The 20,432-nt window shown below is 39.0% G+C and overlaps 1 protein-coding gene across 2 annotated transcripts in view; it reads left to right on the plus strand.

Annotated features, from left to right (window-relative positions):
* Positions 1-20,432, plus strand: part of nkain2 (sodium/potassium transporting ATPase interacting 2) — a 286,417-nt gene that overhangs the window by 262,875 nt on the left and 3,110 nt on the right. Inside the window, exons 5-7 of one of the 2 annotated variants that reach the window (XM_006626429.3) lie at positions 12,297-12,357; positions 18,786-18,867; positions 19,799-19,836. In XM_006626429.3, the coding sequence (XP_006626492.2) occupies positions 12,297-12,357; positions 18,786-18,867; positions 19,799-19,835 (180 nt within the window). In that variant the 3' untranslated portion in view covers position 19,836. Of the gene's footprint in view, positions 1-12,296; positions 12,358-18,785; positions 18,872-19,798; positions 19,837-20,432 lie in introns of those variants that run through there. The other variant, XM_069195794.1, reaches the window with a different exon arrangement.

A 20,432-nucleotide genomic window follows, 5' to 3' on the forward strand; every position in this document is an offset into this window, starting at 1 on the left:
CCATTCCTTTGCTCCCTGTGAATTCTCTATGACGGCTCTGTTCACTGTAGAAATATATGGAGTGTAATTAGTTAGCAGTCTCTTTCACATTGCTTCATTATATTATGTAAATATCCCTAGTCCTGAGACATATTACATCTGTGTTTGATGAACTGTGATTTCTCCAGTACAAACTAGTAAGGGAGTTGCACATTACTCACATTTGATTAAGGCAGGACCTTGAATCATTCAGAACTTTAAAGCCATTACACTTAGGATTTAAATACTCCTGTTTATGCAACACAAGTGATCTGAATATAAATAATTTGTAATTTCAAGCATTTTTTTAAACTGCTTGTAACTAAAGATGGGCAGAAAGATTTTTGTCTCATGTATACAGAGTATCTGTTTTATCAGTTACAATGACTATTCACACTTTACCTCATATCAGAGCACATTTATTTATTTTATTTAGCAAATCCAGTCCCTGAGCCAAGTGTTAGCTTCTGGTCCAGCTTTGTGGAAGGTGTGTAGTCCTCCACACAGCCCATGGAGCCAGTGACCAGTCCTCTAGCTCCAGCCCCAGGATTCTCTATCTATAGAGGCTGGCAAGACACAGACCAGGACCAGTCCTAAAGCAGTTTAGAGTGGACCACTGTGTTCTTGGAAGGTGAGGGGTTTTCCGGATTGGCTTTCTTGAAGGAAGTCTGGTCCCGTGACCCCCCTCTTATTCCCCAGTTCCTCCGCCGGATTCCACTCCGGCTTTTTACTCTGTTAGTTTGTCACGATGAATTACCATGTCTTAGACTTTTGCTACACCCATGGATTTGCCTTGGACTCCCTTGGACTGTCTGCCTAACCCACACCATGAACACGCCCCCTGTTTTCCTGCCAGCCCCTTTGCATGCTTTTTTCCCCATGTTTTCCTCACTCCTCCCCGGATTGTGTTGTCTGCATAGGGTCCTGAAAGAACGCTTCTTGACAGTGATGTTTGCTCAGACAGGGATCCAGGGGAGTGGGGTGGAGATTAGGGTTCCAGTGATGATGTGCTTGGTGACCCATCTGGGTGTCTACTCTGTGAGTAAGTGATGATCTTGACCAGACAGGAATGCAGTATTGAGCTGCTGAGAAAAACAGTGCAGTCGTTGATATCCCGAGGCTACAGAAGTAGTGACAGAGCCCCATGTTGTATCAGCAAGTCTGGAGATCAGGTTGTTCCCTGTTTTGACCTTGGCTGCCATTGTCAAACAAATCATCCAGGATGTCAGAGAACCCCAGTGTAACATCTGAGGATCTGGAGGACTCTTTTGCTTTGACAAACAACTTCACACCTCAACTATCAGGAGAAAACTGAATAGGAATGAATTTCAAGGACAAAAAGCCAGAAAGTAACTCCTGTTCACCACAAAGAACTGTCGCCTGGCTATGGTTTGGCAAAGACCACCTGGACTCTTCACATACCCAAAATGAAGAACGTTTTCTGGACATAAGAGTCAAAAGGTGACCTTATTAACCACAGTGAAAAGTGTTTTGTATCTAGTTGAAACATCTAGTGCCCAGGTACTGTAATACAGGACAATTGAGTTTCAAAGTTGATTTACTTCACTTTCTACATATGGGTGTTGTGATGAATGATTGAAGTACATGTACATCACACAAACCACAATGTTCAAGTACAGTGATAAATGAATTCATAACAGTGTGATGTTTATTTTATAGACAGATACTGTATGAGGTGATAACAGTGATTAGGTGTACTGCACTTCTACTATAGAAGAAACAATACAAGAGGCTAGAAATGAGAGGAAGACATTTGGCCCAGCTAGCCCTTATTGCAATAGTTAATTAATCCCAGGATCTCATCAATTCTTACATTTATTCGAGATACTGGCTTTGACAAGATCACAGGGTATCATTACCCATACTCTTACAACCCTTATATAATAAAGTGTATCCTTTAAACACAGTTCTATTTAGTTTCCACTTGTGTCTCCTGATTCATGTTTCACTTTCAAATCTGAAGAAGTCTACTGTTAATATTGCTGAGGCCTTTTAGGATTTTGAATACTTGGATCAGGTCTCCTTTCAATCTTCTGTGTTCAAGGTTAAAAAGTTTCATTTCTTTTAGCCTGTCAGTGTGGAATATTCTTTTAAACCTTTAAGCCTTAACAGTGCATTGTACAATATAACAGAACATCTCTTAATTTAAATTCTACGCTTTTAACTATATATCCTAACATTTTATTTCTTTTTATTGTTCCCACACATTCTCTGAAACATGTAAATGTCAACATAAATACCTGTCTTTTTTATAAGTAGCTTTTTCAAACTAATTTTTCCATTGTGCATTTACAATTTATGATGTTGTTACCTGCATGTTGTATAATGCATTCGCCTGTATTAAAGATCAAGTTTATTATCATTATACCCATACACAGGTACATGATAAAGAAAGAAAAAGAAAGAAAAGAAAGGCAACAGGCAATGTGCAAAACAACAACAGTTGTGCAAAATCATACTTCAGAATGAAATAAAGGATACAAAATTATGGAGAGTCAGCTTCTTGACATGTGAGGTAGAGGTAGATTTCAATGTGTTTGAGCTTTGGTAAAGAGTGAAGGCACTGTGAGGGTTCAGATCATAGGTGAGAGAGGTTGGGAGTTTAATAGTTTGATAGTGCAGGGGTACAAACTGTCTCTGAGTCTGGTAGTCCAGGTCCAAATGCTCCAGTACTGTTTTCCAGATGATAGAGGGTCAAACAGTCTGTAGCTGGGGTGTTTGGGGTCTTTGATGATGCTAAGAGCTTTCCTCAAGCACCCTCGGTCATAAATGTCTTGGATGGATGAGAGAGCAACCACAGTGATGGACTGGGCAGTTTTCACCACCCGCTGTAGGGCTTTGCAGTCAGCAGCACTGCAGTTGCCATACCACACCGTGATGCAGCCTGTCAGTGTGCTTTATGTAGTGCATCTATAAAAGTTAGTGAGGATCTGGGGGATATCTTAGCCTTCTTCAACCTTCTTAGGAAGTACAGGTGCTGTCACTTTCTTGATCAGACAGGTGGCGTTGATGTAACGAACAGTTCTTTCCGGACCCTATGCGGACGACACAATCCGAAGAAGTGGGGAAAGACTAGGAAAACGTCATGCAGGAATACGGGTCTGAAAACAGGAGGGCGTGTCCAAAGTGCGCTGGTGCACGGGGAAGGTGTGGCCGAGGCAAACAATCCAGAAGTAATCCATAGAGGGAATCCAAAAACACAAAAATAAGTCCATAGCCAGGTGATCCATCCAAACTAGGAATTAAAACCATGAACCGGGTCGGAGCCGGTGGACAGGGAACGGGAACAGAGATTAAAACCTTAACGGGACCAGGCGCTTCCAGGTCCCGGACTCGCACGGTGCGGAAACCAGTTGCAGAGCCAGGATGGAACACCCTTAAGGAGGGGGGACTATAATTGTGACAGTTGAGAGACCATGTGAGGTCCTCGGTGATATGGAATTTGAAGTTACTGACCCTTTCCACTTCAGTCCCGTTGATGTGGATAGGGGCATGGCCGATTTGCAGTTTCCTGAAATCAAGAATTCAGCTCCTTGGTTTTGCTGATGTTGAGGGTGAGGTTGTTGTCTTCACACCATGTTGTAAGCAGATTGACCTCCTCCCTGTAGGCCCTCTCATCATTGTTTGTGATTAAAACCTTAAACTGTGGTGTCATCGGCAAACTTGATGATGGGGTGGTGTTATGTTTGGCCTTACAGTCATGGGTGTAGAGGGAGTACAGTAATGGACTAAGCACACAACCCTGGAGTACCCCGGTGTTCAGAGTTAGTGTGCCAGTGATGTGGTTTCCAAGCCTGACAGCCTGAGTTTCTTTACTAGTTTCACTGGAATGATGGTGTAAAAAGCTGAGGTGAAGCTGAAGTCGATGAATAGTAGTCTTGCGTATGTGTTCTTTTTATCCAGATGGGATAGGGCAGTGTGCATGGCAATGGAGTTTGCATCATCTGTGAATCTGTTGGGCCAGTAGGTGAATTGGTACAGGTCCAGTGTGTCTGGAATGATGTCCTTAATGTGTCCCATGACCAGCCTCTCAAAGTACTTCATGATGACAGGTGTTAGTGCCACCAGGGGGTAGTCATTAAGGCACTGTGGTTTTCTTTGGTTTTGGGATGATTGATTCAATATTATCTGTCAGGTGCTGTTTACCCAGTTTTTTTATCTGAAAGGTTATGAATTCCATTTGCTGCTTACAGATGTTTACTAATCTTTGCTATGCTACTGATATAAATCTGAAGAGCAGAGGTGGTAGTTAGACTCTCCGGTATGTATGTCTGTGATTACATCTAACCAATCAGAGTATTCACCTTTTATGTGTACTCTTTGTTTTTTGTCCATTAAGCAGTTTTCAATCCAAACAAATACCTTTCCTTGAGTACCCACCACCTATAGCTTGAGAATTAATCTTTTATTTATGGATGAGGGCGCTCCTACTCTGTCCTGTCCCTAGTTTCCTGTGCTTTGATGTCCTTCATATGTGTCTCTGTCTGGGGCTATATATTTCCGGGTCACGCTTTCCTCCTCACTCAGCATTGATGTTCGGATGTCCTGAGACCCGCCTAGCACCAGGTCGCCCCACGTCCATGGCCTGAGGGCATAGGTTTCTATACGGCATTGTCTGACCAACTGAGCCCGGGCTAACCCCTGTCCCGCCACTACGCATAAGGTCTTTTTTCGCTCTCCTGCCATTCCACGGTTTGTCCCTTCTGACATCTGTGACAAGAATCAAAAGCTTTCTTAACGTAACATTTATTTTGTTAGTTAAGGTAGCACTTTTTAAGGTACCAACCTACCTTTTCTAAATCCAGTTTGACTGTACCCTAGGATTAATTAATGTGTCTATAATCGCTTGCTTACTTTTCATCATTCTTTTTCATGGATGAAGACCTCATTGGCAGTTTAGTACCATGGGTAATGGGTACTTGCCCTGTCTTAAGCAAGAGTTGTGGCAATGGCCTATGAATAGAATCTCTAGTTTTCTTAAAGCAAATGGTGGAATACCATCAGGCCTAGATTTGTTATTCATACAGTGAGTGCTTTAGTACCCATAAAAGGTCTTTTAATACAGAACTTGGTCATTGATTTCTTCCTTGGAACATACCTACAGTACGTGAAATAATCATGAAATACTTGCATAATCAACTATTTCTCTTAAATTTTCTAAAAAATTTTGTTATTATCCTAGATGTATTTTACTTAATCCTTTTTTTTCTTTTACTGTTGTAATGCTGTGATTACCTTTATTATTTATTTTACTCTACTTTTCAACATTCCTTTCTATCTCTGTTTTGGCCTTTCTAGTATCACTTTTTTATCTATGCTTCTTTCATTTTCTTCAATTGGTTCCAGTTCTTTCATAATAATTTCTAAGTGTTTGTGTTTTCTTTCTCATTGTATTTTCCTAATTAGTCCTAATTTCCTAATTAGTCTGTTAAACAATTAGGCGCACTGCTTTGATTCCTTTGATATACTAACTCTTAGGATAAACCTACTGTATATTGTGTCTGAAGTAGAATATCTTTAACTGTTCCCATTCATTCTCCACTGATTCAGTATCTGTCCTGTCATATTCTGCTTCACTTAAGCACTGTCTCATTCATTCAAAGTCTCCTTTCTTTAAATTGTAAACTCTTGGCTTGGACTCAACCTGCACAACTTTCAAAATTGACTTAAAAGCACATGATATTATGGTCACAATGCCCTAATGGTTCATTAACCTCTGTTTTCATCACTCTTAATTGTCTGAATTAAAGTAGATCACTTCAAGCATACCCTCACATACTGTAGGTGCTATAACAAACTGAGTAAGAAAGATGACATTAACTCTGTCCACTACTGTCTTTCCTATAGGGTTTTCACATGATTGATGAAAAGCTCCCCCTAATGTTAATTTCTTTCCTACTAAACTGTTTGGCCAAATAACTCCAAACTAGGTAGTGTGATGAAGCAGAGGAGTCTGAAGTTTTAAACTGAGATCAGAGTGCTGGGAATGGCACATCATCTCTCTAGAGATGAAAAAAGTTACCAGGACATTCTGCATGGTGCACCATTTACAAGAGAGCTGATTTCTCTCCTTATATAAGCGAGTAAGACCAGACAGACACTGTCTTCAGATGGTGCTGTTGACCACTGACATTGCAGGTGCAACAATCATTTAAGAAGTTACATTCAAAGTGAGAAACAAATCTTAGTAGATAAGTTAGGTTACTGGAGTCGACGGATATTGTGTCATATACAGTAGATGTATTACAATAGGCATCAATCTAATATCAATGCACATTCTTGACCCCATGGAGCGGATGGCTAAGAGGAGAATGCTGACCAAGTTCACAGCCATCATGAACAACACCTCTCATCCGCTTCATGGGACTGTTACTGGGCAGTGGAGCACATTTAGCAATAGACTGCTCCAGCTACGGTGTTCAAGTGAACGTTTCCGCAGGTCTTTCCTAGCGGCGGCTGTCAGGGTGTATAACGCTGCCCTAGGCTAGGACTTTTAGCCCTTCATTTGCTCCTCTATGGACAGCATGTTTACTCCATTGTACTTTTTGGACAATCAGTCCGTATAAACCTATGCACATTTTGCACATATTTTATTGTTTTTACAGTGACTATGATCAGCACATTTTGCACACACCTATGTATTTATTTTGTCTGTCTTTTGTTTTATAACTATTCTGATGTCTGTTTTGCTTCTCTTGGGCTGGACTGCTGTATCACATCAATTTCCCTACGGGATTTATAAAGTATTATCTATCTATCTAGAGCTCTTGCTTCAACTAGAATCTTATAGTAGAACACCAGTATTTTTCTAGTGACAATATGATTCATATTATATATGTTGAACTGGGATTTCCGCTTAAACTAATATGTCTATCTGATTTATTTTTTTAGAATTTCAAACTACCAATCTGGTAGGAACCCAAGTGACTTGAATCTTGACAGGATTCAACCTGAACTAGACTTGCAGCAACATTTTTGCACCAACATACAGTAATATCTGGTATCTGCTTGGTAAAACACCCATGGTTTTGGCCCATGAGCTGGTAGGTAATAGCATTTTAGTTCCATCATAGCTTACTTGGAGTTCACACACATTGTTAAACTGAGTCGGTAGAGACTAGTTTGGAATGTTTGCAGTTTTCCTGTTGCACTTTACTGTCATATGTCTCGGTGCTTTTTTCATTATTGATTCCTAAATATTTCCTGCCACTTTACTTGAAACCCCACTTCACCTCTTTCAAGCGCAAGGTGTGGAGCTTATATGTGATATTACTCTAATTCAGACTGATCTTTACCAACTCTTTGTGATCAGTACAAGCAGTAATCAATCCTTGATCAGAACAGGCTGGTGACTGTTAGGGTCTAGAAATAAGAGAATATAGACTAGAAAAAGATTTACAGTGGTGAAGAAGGAACTGAGGTTTGCAGCTGTTTAACTCAAATCGTTTTAGGAGTGTAGCGGCGAGGCTTAATAATAATGCAGAATTAAGTGTTTCTGAGCTTCCCAAATGAGGCCCCATTTCTCTGTTCATCTCTGTGGTGCAGCCACAGAGAAACTATTCATGCAAGATGTTTTCTTTTGATAAGGACAGCTCCCAAAGGGGGATGCACTTAGCTAAGCCTGGCTATCATGATCAATGGTCATCCATTGGCGCCTATCTGTCTAGGGAGTGCCAGTTGGACATCTGGACTGCATTACTAAGTGTCAGGACTAAGTGACTCATATCTCACCTTGATCAACCAATCAGGGACTGGTAGGGCCGAGTAACCCACATGGGACTCTGATGCCCATGGAACTTTCAGCCAATCAATGAGCTGAAGTTCCTCCAGGTAAAAACAGGCAACACAGAGAGCCTGTGAGATTCAGATTGAGATTCAGATTCAGATTCAACAAGATTCAGGGAGAGTCAGTAAGATTCAGTAAGATTCTGGAGGGGATTCTGTGGACTGTTCTAAAGGGAATTCAAAGGAGAATTCCAGGGCAGGACGGCCCAGGAGCAGAAGGCTCCCAAGGGCAGGACATTCTCGCAGCGCGCCTCCTGACCATCCTGAGACTCAGCCCGGACAACCACCGAACGGCCAGTGTGTCCGAGTGCCAGAACTTTCCTTTGTTCTAAGTGTCTAGAGTGGAGGTTGCCAGAGAGTAACCAGCAGCAGGCCTCGTGAACAGGTCGGAACTGTGGACAGCTGAATTACTATTCAGAACTAGCTCTTCATCAGGAACGAACCGGTCCTCTTCCTGACTTGCTGGGACCCACAGTCATCTTTTCTCCTGTGCACAAACTTTGCTAGTTAAAGCCAACAATGAGCATCAGCAGCGCACCGTCGCAAGCCGCACAGCACAGCCTGGCACCGAGCCAGAGAGCGCGGATTGGACAGCAACAGCCTGCAACTGTTTCTTTGTGCCTGCAGGAGATCTGAATCCCCAAAGATTGGATGAGTATTCAACTTCAATGCATTACAGCTCGATAATTCAATTGTTATCCAACCAGTTGATATTAATTTAATTCCTAAGAGTTATGTACTTGTTTGAGTATCTAATGTAGAAGTTATAACCAAGTTCACTTTACGAAACGGTCTTAATGAATGATTTACTGAACGTATGTCCTCTTGATATGTGTAACTCTTTGTAACTGACCGAATATACCTTTTGTATTCTGATAACCCTCTCGATAAGATCTGTTAGGTTTATATGCATATTCTATGTATTAATAAATGTATCCTCGTGTATTAGTACCTGTGTGTGCGCGTTGTTTGAGTTATGTCGCATGGTTGGATTCTAAAGCCATCAAAAGAATCAACTTTGTGATTTACTGCTACAATTAATAATTGTCTCAGTAAATGCCCAAACCCTACAGAACTGGTGCCTTCAGAGAGCCACTATGATTACATATTTGGCGTCCCTGAGCCGGTTTTCCCTACAGGAGTAAAGGTTATTTTTAATGCTGATAGCATAGAGAGGGCTGACTTGCATTGTTTTCTCATTGAGCCCTAGTATGATAGCAGTCAGACTTTACAAGCGTTTCTAGTGTTTTATTTCCATATCTTCCTTGTCAGTAAACATTTAAGTTTTCTTGCTGCTGATAAATATTGACAACCACTGTCTTGGAGCAGTATATCAATTTCACATGCTTTCTTCTGTAATGTTTCATTAACATCCTCTTCCATGTCTCTTGGAAATGTAGATCTACAGTAGACCCCTTTTTGCAGAGTTTGACTGAAATCCTCAGATTGTGTTTCAGTAAACAAGTACTTACGTCTGTTTCTCAGTGCATGTGTCACTGATCTAAAATAAAAAATGACTGAGTGATAAATCACCTTTAACAGCATCCTTACTTAAACAAACGTACCTGTAATTAAACATAACTCCATACCATGTTCATTTATTTCTTCTTATAGTGTTCAGTATAGTGCATAGCAATTAAATGTTTTAAGGTTTTGATAAATTAAATGCATGGTCATTTTTGAAAATAACAAAGAGAATAAATAAATTAAAATAAATTAGTAATATCGGTAGTAAAACACATTGCCTTTGCAAAGCTTAAAAGCTTAGCTGTTTGATGGGTCTTCAATTCGTGTGGCAAGCTTTGTCGTCAGCGAGTTAACTCAAGTGCATAGTCTGCACTGCTTTTAAACAGCAGGAGCAACCTGTCATATACAGAACAAAATGTGTGGTCAATGATTTGGAGACGTTTAATTTAAACATTTTGTGGAAGTTAGATTTAAGAGAAAAGAACATGTGCAGTTCCCAGCAAAAACACCTTATTTTGTAGGTTGGATATAAGAGACATTAGACAATGCTGATGTCCTTGGTCCTTGTGGCAAGCAAATATCACAAAAAAATACAGATGAGCAAAAGGTACTAAATTGTTAACTCATGTCCACCAATTATTTCTCTGTTAGATAATTGTTTCAGCTATTTTAGAACTTCAAAATTGAATTTAAGTGATTGTTAATATTTAATAGTGAGTGCATCATTCTGAGGGAGGTCATTAAGCCGGTCTTCAAGAGGATGGAACATAGGAGAAAGTAGGCCTCAGGTCTAGATACTGTATATAAGACAAAAAATAATCTCAGAAAGATTATCTCAGAGGAAAGAAGACTTCATAAAGACAAAGAAAGCAGGATCTGTTTGGGTAATTTGAGCACTGTAAGAGTACCAGGCTGTTAAGAAAGGTACTTGTTGTCTTATATTGTTGAAAATACTAAAATTCAAATTATGGAGTCCACTAAAAGACATCTCCCATTGGTTAGGGATGTAGGACAGGGAAATTGGTTCCCATTTCGTTTGTACAGTATATGTCTTTAGTGTGATTTAGTCCTGGGGGGATCCTTGATTAACAAGACTCTGGAAATGACTTTCTTTCTGCCCTTTCAAGGTGTCTTGTCTCTACCTCAGTGATAATTCTGTATTTTCTTTGTGTGTAGAAGGCAGGGCTCATACAGTACAATTATCATTCAAAAGTCTGAAACATTGTGTGTAACATTGGGTAATAAATATCTGTTCGTCTTCTTAAACTTGGACTTGGCCTGGTGGTTGTTAATAAATTACGAAGCTGTGCCAAAGACGCAAAGAACACGTGTACCATTTAATGCCTGGGATAGACTGATTACAGAGAGTGACGTTATTATCAAGCTTTATAATTTGGATGCCGATTTTTTATTTTGATTTTAAACTTTTTATTTTATATATACACACCCATATTTTTACAAAAAAAAGTATTTACTTTTGCTATTATAAATGGGCCGTTGCTATGGTGGTGTAATTAAAACATGCCTAATCTCTCCACAGCAGTCAGTCAGTCAGTTAGTTCTTTTGGGAATATACCTCGAGTGAATTGAGAGGTTTTTCTTCGCACTGATGTAGGGGATCTGAGTCTTTCTGTGCAACTGAGCATGCATCCAGGGTAGCTGCCAGTCACTGACCTTTCGTTTTTTTCGGTGAGAGAATGATTTCCCAGAGGGACCTACTGTACACTATGTTCAGAGAGCATTCCTTTTTGTAGTTTTGTATTTACTTAAAGGACACTTGTGCTTGAGCATCTCTATTTTTTCTGGTATATTTTTATACATACTTTATTATCCTGTTAGTGAAAATACTGGTGTATTGTGAACTACTTGTGAACATACTGCTGTTCATGAGTTAGGAATATTTTTATACTCACTCCAGGTGAAGGTATTGAGCTATCAATCACAAAACCTATATGGTGAAGGTTTCATAAAAACCCAGAAAACACCTTAAATGTTTTGTTCTTATTCTGTGAATTTGGTGGACTGCTGGAGCCTAATCTACCCAGTAATTTTATACTATATATCATAACTATTAGATGACCACTCCATCCAAATACACATGGTATGAAGAAAGCTCTCACTCAGATTTAGGGTACATTTAAATACACAATTTAGCACATTTCCAGCTTCAAGTAATTCATTAATAAATCAATAAATCTCAACACACTGGAGTAAGTCATAACCATGTTTCTCTGGAACTTGTTGTTACTAGTTTATATGTTTAGGTTTGGTTTTGGTGTTAATATTTGGTTAAATGGCAAATTGTGAAGAATGATTTGGGTTAAAGGTGCAAGGTGGAGCAGTGGTCAGCATATCTCCCTTACAGCTCTGTGTTCTCCCTGCATTCACATGCGTTTCCTCCAGGTGTTTTCCTCCCACAGCCCAAAGACATACTGGTACGGCATGTTAATTCAATTGTGGGAAAACTGCCACTGATGTAGGTGTGTGTGCTCTGTGACGGACTGGCATCCTGTCTGTGATGTATCCTGCCTTGAGCCTCTCCCTACTGCGGTAGGCTCCAGCTCCTCCACGACACTATATTGGATAGAGTGGGAGAAAATGAATGGTTGGATGGATTTTGGTTGAGAATAATAGTCACTACAATATCCCTCTTTGCTCTATTTAAACATGTAAAATTGTAGTGTACCTATGTCTTCTTTAGCGTACACCATAATTTAACAAGCAAATACAATGTCAGTAACCTATTATAATGACTTCTTTATGCTGTCTGGTGAAAATCAAGGTACTTGCACACTGTACTTTGGCTCAGCAGAATTTTTATTCTCTTTGACTTTGCTATGGCTCTATATCGATTAAGAATGATGTGAGTGGAATAGTGAACCCCAGTACTATTAAAGTCAAACATAATCTGCCACTTTTATTATTTTAAAGTTACAGTAAACTGAATGTTGAAAGTTTGCTTATTTTGTCATAACTTTGACTTATATAATTTTATTTTCTTTCAGCTTGCTGGTTTTATTTATGCATGCTATGTTGTGAAGATAATCACTGAAGAGGAAGACAGCTGTAAGTAGTAAACCTCCCTAAAATTCTGTATCTGATTATTTTCATATATAATTTGTATTGATGTATTGTGTTGCCATTTATTGGTTTAATGAAATTTGCTGATTGAAGATGAAAAAAAGACTTAAAAAGGCAATGTAATAAACAATGTTAGGTGTTACTAAGATGCACATCCCAGACGTTACAAAAGTATCATGCTTCTCCAGCAGTGAATATCCTTGACTTCCAGCACAGTTTTCTATATATCTCTTAGCCATGGCTCCTTGAGAAATTGCTTTGGTTTCTAACTAATACCTCTAGAAATGTATCTACCACAGACGTTTTAGGGAAATGCCCAACGTTTAAATCGTTTAAAATGGAAAAAACACTAGTAACACTTTTAACAGATAATATCTAGAAATGTAAGGTGCTCAATTCTATTCAGTACAAACAATAGAATTAATAAGATTCACAAATGAACTTTAAAAGATTGATTCCCTTAAATGAAACTTTTGCAGAACCTTGCTCTACAGAAAAACACCCTTGCCTAACTATACCTATTGATTTTTAATTGATATTTCAGTTAATGGTACAGTAGTTAGCATTTCTGGCTCACAGTACTGGGGCCCTGGGTTTAATTCAGGACCTGGGGTGCTTTTTGTATGGAGTTTGTATGTTCTCACTGTGTTCATGTACATTCTTCCCTAGTCCAGAGAGATACTGGCAGGTTAATTGGCTTCTGGGGAAACTGGCCCTGGTGTTTGTCTGTGTGTGCCCTGCAATCGACTCGTGTCCTGTTCAGGGTGTATACTGCCTTGTGCCCATTGCTTGCTGGTATAGACTCCCCCTGATTTCAGTTATTATTAATTTAGTTAAGATGCAAAAGGTCTTTTTGTTTAAAATCAGATTTGTTTACAACTTCAGATTGCTATGAATAATTCTGTCTGTGTTTACCTTTGAGAAATATTTATATATTTTTAATATTCATTACCATTAGGATAAGCCCTGCATTAAGGACCATGCTCTAGTGATTAGAGTTTTATTTTTGTTGAATTAAAGTAAGTAAACTCCAATGTTCTGTGTCAATCCTTTCAATCCCTGAATTAAAATAAACATTCTGGATTATTAAAATGTTTAAATTAGAGAAGAATTCAAAAGGAGCTGTTTAGTGACACAAAGCTGCTTAGCGACTTTTTTTTAAATTAAGAGAAGCTATACCCTATAGTCTACTATACATCCCTAATTACTGCACATTGAATTTTGAATTTCTCAGAGGATAAATAGTGTTTGGTTTCTTAACTGTGGCTAATGTGCATCAGGCCTAATATTGCAGTCAGTCTTTTTTCTCCCATCCAAAATAAATAGAATCCAACATATTACTATTTTCATTATCTCTTCATGTACCTCGTACCAGAAATGGAACTATTAGCATAGGAAATTAAATGCCAGATCTATTTGCTTGTTATTTTAATTGTATTGTCTTTTGTTGTTTGATTTTAGAAGATATGTATCTTTAATATAATATAAATAATGGTTTGGTACCCATTACCAGATTAATGAAATGTTGATGTTAAGAAAATAGATCAGATCAAAATAGTCCCTGCATTAATCAAAGTAGTATCAGGTAGATGGTCCCTGTGCATTTTTAAATCTGTTGCAGATAACCCTGTAAAAGATGTTTGTATGTACAGTAGGATGTGGAATTCAGGAGACGTAAACATGTAGTTCTGTGCATCTTAAATGTAATGTAAACACAAATATTAAGGAAACTGTGTGTAAATGGCTGGTAATTTAAAAACTATAAAATGTTAGTGCAATATCATTGTTAAGGCACTGTTATCTCAGTGTATCAAGGTTTAACTTCCCTACTACACTACTACACTACTATACTACAATACTATAACTAAGAGACTGTTTTCCATTAAAGTATTTACAATATTTAGGTGATGGTATGAAAGACAGGTTTCAGGCTACAATATCCATAGATGGTAATCAGATACTATATTGATTTGTTATGCTGCTTTTATGAGTTTACATTTATATATATATGATGTCTGTCAGAAAACTGTAATAAAATACATTCACAAACACTTGGTCCATTTCAGCTAATGAATTCATCTCTCGGGTAATTATGATCGTAGTAATATGTTGGTGTAGTTCAAGTGGGTAGCTGCATCAACATGCGTAGGCTGCAAAGGAACTGTCACGTTCGTAAACCCCTCCTCTTAACGATCCAACCCCTACTCTTGACGCTCCAGCCCTTTCTTGTTTTCTACTCATCTCCCACGCCTGCTCCCTGTTCCAACCCCCTTTTCAGTTCTCCTTAAAAGCCAGGCGCCCACTCTGTTCTGGGCTCTGCTCTGGTTTCCATACCAGGCGAGTCCGGACCTGGAAGTGCCTGGCCCCGTTAAGGTTTTATTTTCTGTTCCTGTTCCCCGCTGATTCCTGTTTTTAATCGGTCTTGGATGGACTGCCGGCCGGCTTTGGACTTTCGCCTCCTTTTGGATTCTCCTTTGGACTTCTTCCTAGATTGTTTGCCTCGGCCACACCTCCCCCGAACACCAGCGCACCGAGGACATGCCCCCTGTTTTCATCCCCGTATCCTGCATGACTTTTTCCCCCGTGTTTTCTTCACTTTTCCCTGGATCGTGTCGTCCGCATAGGGTCCAGATAGAACTGTTCGTTACAGAATGCAGAGCCTTAACCTGGACCCCGCGGACGGCACTCTGGCAGCCCGGACTCCATCTGGTTTTGTTCTTTTTTTTCCTTTTTTTTCTCAGGGCTTCGGAGCCGCGTACTGTCATAATTGTAGTCCCTCCTCCTTAATGGCGCTCCGGCTCTTTCACTTCGGACCTGATTTTGTGCACCTGCCCCTTGCTCCAGCCTCCTTCCAGCCCCCCCTTAAAAGCCAGACGCCCACTCAGTTCGGGGCTCTGCAGTGATTCCCGTATCGTGCGAGCCTGGGACCTGGGAGCTTCCTGGCTCCATTATGGTTTTAAGTTTCTGTTCCTGTTCCCGTTCCCCCTGCTGGTTCCGACCCGGTTCCCGTTTTTAACCGTCAGTCTCGGATGGACCGCCTTTTTTCCCTCGTGTATTCTCACTCGACCCCGGATTGTGTCGTCTGCACAGGGTCCGGAAAGAACGCTTTCGTTACAGGAACAAGTAAAGGTTTATTCCATGCTAAAAAGAGAAGCAAAGAAACACAGCTTTTTGGCTGTGGACACCCAAAACACTCGAAGAAGGCTCCACAGCCAAAACATTGTGTTTCTTTTCTTCTCTTTTCAGCACGGAATAAACCTTTACTTGTTCCTTTGTAGAATGTTATTTAAATGTAAATAAGAATAGCCTTTATTTGTTGTTATTATTATACACCATCTTTTTCAGTGAAACTGTCATTTTAATTAGAACCTAGTGATATCGAAATGTACGCTCCATAGGTTACGTATTTTCTTTTGAGAGATTCTGCAAAGAATTTTACTTAATAAATTATCCTTCTAATTTAAAAGAACCATCAGTATTACTAAAGTGTGTTTACTCTATCAAGAATACAATAAGTATTTTTATAATGGTTCATTTATAACAGTAAATAAGAATAATGAAGATGAACCATGGAAAACAAGCCACTACTACATTAGGGATTTTCTTTGTCATTGTAACTTCAATTCATGTAACAGATAAAATATCTGCATGAGCATAAGCAATGTACATTAGAGCTCAAACTATCAAATTACAGTTCCTTGTAATTAGTTAATTTAAAGGGTAAAGTCCTCAGGCTATTGAATGAAAAAAAATGTATTTAAAGCTTTTATACCACAAAAGGAAATTGGGATGTTAGTATGAGAATGCACAAGATGCATTAAAGGCTTTTTGCTGTGATAACAAGGAAATTAGGTTAGACCCATTGTGGGAATTGCAATCAGGTTTAGAATAATAGATGTCAGATGAGTGCTTGAGTTGGTTCACCAAGACACTCATCACGGACAAATTTGCATTTATTTTGTTGACTGAATTAATTATGACGGTTTAATACAAAAGGACTAAGTATACAAAGAATACAGACAATAAAAGAAAATTAGCTGTGACTGTAAACAAACAAATCTGACACTGAAGACAATGTCAAGAGATATATGTGCCGCTGGAGAGAGAAGCAGTCTCTGTCCAGGGCCAGGGAGAGCCGCTGAATATTGAGCTCGTGAATACTAATACATTTCCCAAATGGCCCCTAGAAACTCGTGCAGACAGCACAACTGAACTTTAAACAGGCAATACTCATCCTTTCCTTACAGAGAAGCTATTTTTATCAATAACAGCAAACAGCCAGAATCAGTTTTGCACATCGACACATTTCATCCAGTTATTGCTGTACAAATATTTTCATTGCCCTCTTGGCAGGTACTCTTAGTCTAAAAGGCCAACTCACCAAGTTGGAATACATAGAAGAGAGAGAAATTACGGGTTTTCTTACCAGTCAGCGAAGGCCGGGTTTGTCACGGAAAGAATAGCTGCAGCCAGTGACTGAAAAATGGTGAGAGCTGTCAAGGAAAACTGTAAAACAGTCATCAGTGAAATCATCAACAACCTTCAAAATGATCAGTTCACCGAAGACTACGACTGAAGAATTACAGCATAAGGTGTAAACCTCTCATTGGCACTAAGAGCAGAAGTTTCAGCATTTATCGCTGACACCTAGACAAATATTTACCAAAACGATGGTCTTTTAAAGAGTGGAGAAAGAAAGGAGAAGCAGCTGTAGAAGAACAGCACTTCATTTGTGTAGAGCTAAGGTCACAGTTGGCCACCTCTGGACCTGGCTCTTGTCAGTATTGAGATTAAACTAATGATGGCAGCAGCACAGCAGAATGACTTCTGAAGTTACAGAAACATTTCGTCTGTCTATGCAGAAGAAAATGTGTCCATACTCATTAGCTGGTGCTTTACCATGTAGTATTGCAGTCATCCAAACTGTACAGCCAATGCAACCAAGCAGTTTATGAGGAGAAAAAGAAGGTTTGGAATGACAAAGTCAATCTCTAGATTTAAATCCCACTGAGCATGTGTTGTACATGCTGGATTGAAGTCGGAGCGACCCAAGCACAGGCAAGAACTCAGAGTGGCTCCTGCAAAGGCTTGGCAAAGAATATCAAAGATTTGAGCTTGATGGGTTTGAGACTTCATGCCTTTACAGCCGCAATGGGCCATGTAACCAATTACTGACTTTTACACTACGAAAAGTGTAAAGGTATGTATGGAAATGTGTTGGAATTACACAGATAATACATTTATATAGTATCTATTGAATTTGAATTGTATATATTATATATTGTACTTTCCATACAAATACACATTTCTAGACTGTAAAGCAAAAATAACAAGTTTCTAAATATTTTTTTTTTTTTTTACTTTTCGAGCGAAGTATTTTTGGAGGGTACTGTAGCTCTGGTTCTACAGCTCTCTCTTTAACTATCCAAATGTGTTGAGATAGAAAAGGGATAAGGATATTGTTGTTGTTATCAATTAGGCATGCGAGTCACATTTGGCTCTTTAGTATTTTTACAAAGGTAAGCCTTTAAGCACTGCAAACAAAGGCAAATCTGGACCTAATTCTACATCTTTGGCCTCAGGACCAGCTTTAGATATAGCTCATGCTTTGCTGTAGGCTGTTTCAGATTTTTGATAGATCACTGTGACTCACTTGATAAGAGAACAACATGTTTTTGAACAGAATTGAACAAAGTGTGTGTGTGTTGGGGGGGGGGGGGGGGTTATATGCAATTATTACAGTTATTTAAAGTGCTTCTACATGTAAGCTCGTTCTTTTTTAAACACATTTCTTGGAAGGCAACATTTCATCCTTTTTCCAAAGCTTTATTGCTTATGGTTTCTGTAAAACAGATGCCCAGTTTTGTATTAAATAGGAACAGTCAGGTCCAAATAGCAAACAGCACTGTGATAATCTTGTTAATCTTAAAATAGTCCTGGTATTTTATGTGTTTTGCTCATCCAAGAGGCATTTTTCATATTGTATTGCTCTGTGAATATCAGCCGTTTAGAATCGACTGATAGTATGCTGCATTGGATTTTCAAGTACAAGTCGAGATAACGGGGAGGCATAGTGGTGAGTTGATTAGTAAGGCTGTCTCACAGCTCTTGGTTTCCAGATGAGGTGCCTAGTGTAGATTCGGGGGTTTCCATGTAGTGTACCAGCCAAGGCAAGAGCCATGAGTTTCCAAGGTGTCAACTTCCCTATGTACCTGTGTACAGTATGTGTCCTGTGATAAACAGGTTCCCTTTGTGGGGTGTAGCCCTGGTGAGTGCTCTGTGATTCTGGAAAAGGCTCTGGATTGCTGTGATACAGTAGCTTTCTGATAATGGATGGAGGAAGTCTATGTATTGCCCATGTACATGTATATTACCAGAATAACCAATATTTGTTTTCTTTTTTTCACTTTCAGTTGATTTTATAGGAGGGTTTGATTCTTATGGTTATCAGGGTCCACAGAAGACATCACATTTGCAACTACAGCCAATGTATATGTAAGTATAGCTTTTTTAAAAACTTTAATACACTTTCATTTCTAATAACAAATAATACACTGTAAACCTTTGCCATGTCTCTCTAAAGGTAACAAAAGGTTCAGCACGATTTAAGGAGGAATGTGTTTTTTTTTCTCCTGATTTATAAATAATAAGTAGATATTTATTTGCTTAAGAAATTATAAATGAGAAATACAGCACGTAAACAAATGCAAGATGCAGTAGCGTCAATTATTGTAAAAGATTAAAAATGCAAAGATTCAAAAGTAACAGTGAGATGTGGGTAATGTTAATTGATTTATTGGACTTCAGTTTATATATTGTTTTATATAATCATGAATTGATAACATTTCTTTTGAATCACAAAGTCTGTACATAGATTTTCATTTCTTGTAACTAAACATAGGCATAGAACCAACAATAGGCTTTAGCTCCAGATTTAAATGCTTTATTCAGATTGAAGCTTTACATGTAAATGTATTGTACAATAAAGGTTTTATGGGCTTGATTGACAATGTCTCTTTACATGCAACCTGGAGGACTGGGATATAGCTTTCTGAGCTTTTTATAAATGGCTTTATAAAGTTATAAATAAAATTCTCCAATATTTGGGACCCTGTCAGTAACAAAGGAAAAGATACTTGGGCTGTTTTTGTGTTAAGTTACGCCTTAGACCAGCATCAACGAACTTAATGTTAGCCTGTCAATGTTACAGAGATCTGAAAGAATAAGAAAGAAATAAGAAATAAGAATAAGAAACTGAGATGGTTACAGTAATTCTAAAATACCAAGACACTTGTCTGTTGATTGGTAGAAGTTTATCATATTCAAGGGATTGTTTATTTTTTACAAGCACCGCAAATGTTATATATACTGTATGTAAGTGACCAACGTCCCATGTTTATGTTTTCTTTTCCCAAATTAAACATAGGGAGAAAAAGCGAAATGAACACAGCCCGTTACGATAAGGTAAGCAAATAAGTCAACGTCTAGGTCCAAGTTTCTGGTTTTCCTCGAAATATGTTTGCTAAGTGTCTGTCCTTCGTGGCGGGGGGAAGGGAGACCTCTTGATTGCTTGTTTTTTTAATGAATCTGAAATTGCATCGCATTTGGAGTGCCTCTCTGTTGGGGTCTCAGTATCACCCCGTGGTGCACCAGCAAATCCATCAATGTGTCATTCCAACCATATGCTCTAGAAAACAGTGGCCTAAGGCCATATGAGCTGCCAGTCTGCAAAGTGGACCTATCATGGCAGTAAAACTGAATTTGGCATTCCCTGTACTTAAATAGTGAAAAACTGCAGAAGTGATCCTGTCTCTCTTTGTGAGACAGTTATGTGTAAAGGATCTTTCATGATGTTTAGATGGACCAGCACCATGCTGCAGGGCCAAACCCTTGGTGCATTTCTGATTAGGGTTCAACCTGGATGAAATTAGTTTGACTTAAATCTCCACATTCTGTGGTCCTCTTTAGTCAAGAGTGTGAGAATAATGATGAGTTTAAATTGACTGTACATTCAAAAAATGGTAAGCAAAATATCTCAGAATATTGCTACTATCAGGCAA

The sequence above is a fragment of the Lepisosteus oculatus genome, chromosome 2, assembly GCF_040954835.1.
Source record: "Lepisosteus oculatus isolate fLepOcu1 chromosome 2, fLepOcu1.hap2, whole genome shotgun sequence".
In the NCBI taxonomy this organism is placed as follows: domain Eukaryota; kingdom Metazoa; phylum Chordata; class Actinopteri; order Semionotiformes; family Lepisosteidae; genus Lepisosteus; species Lepisosteus oculatus.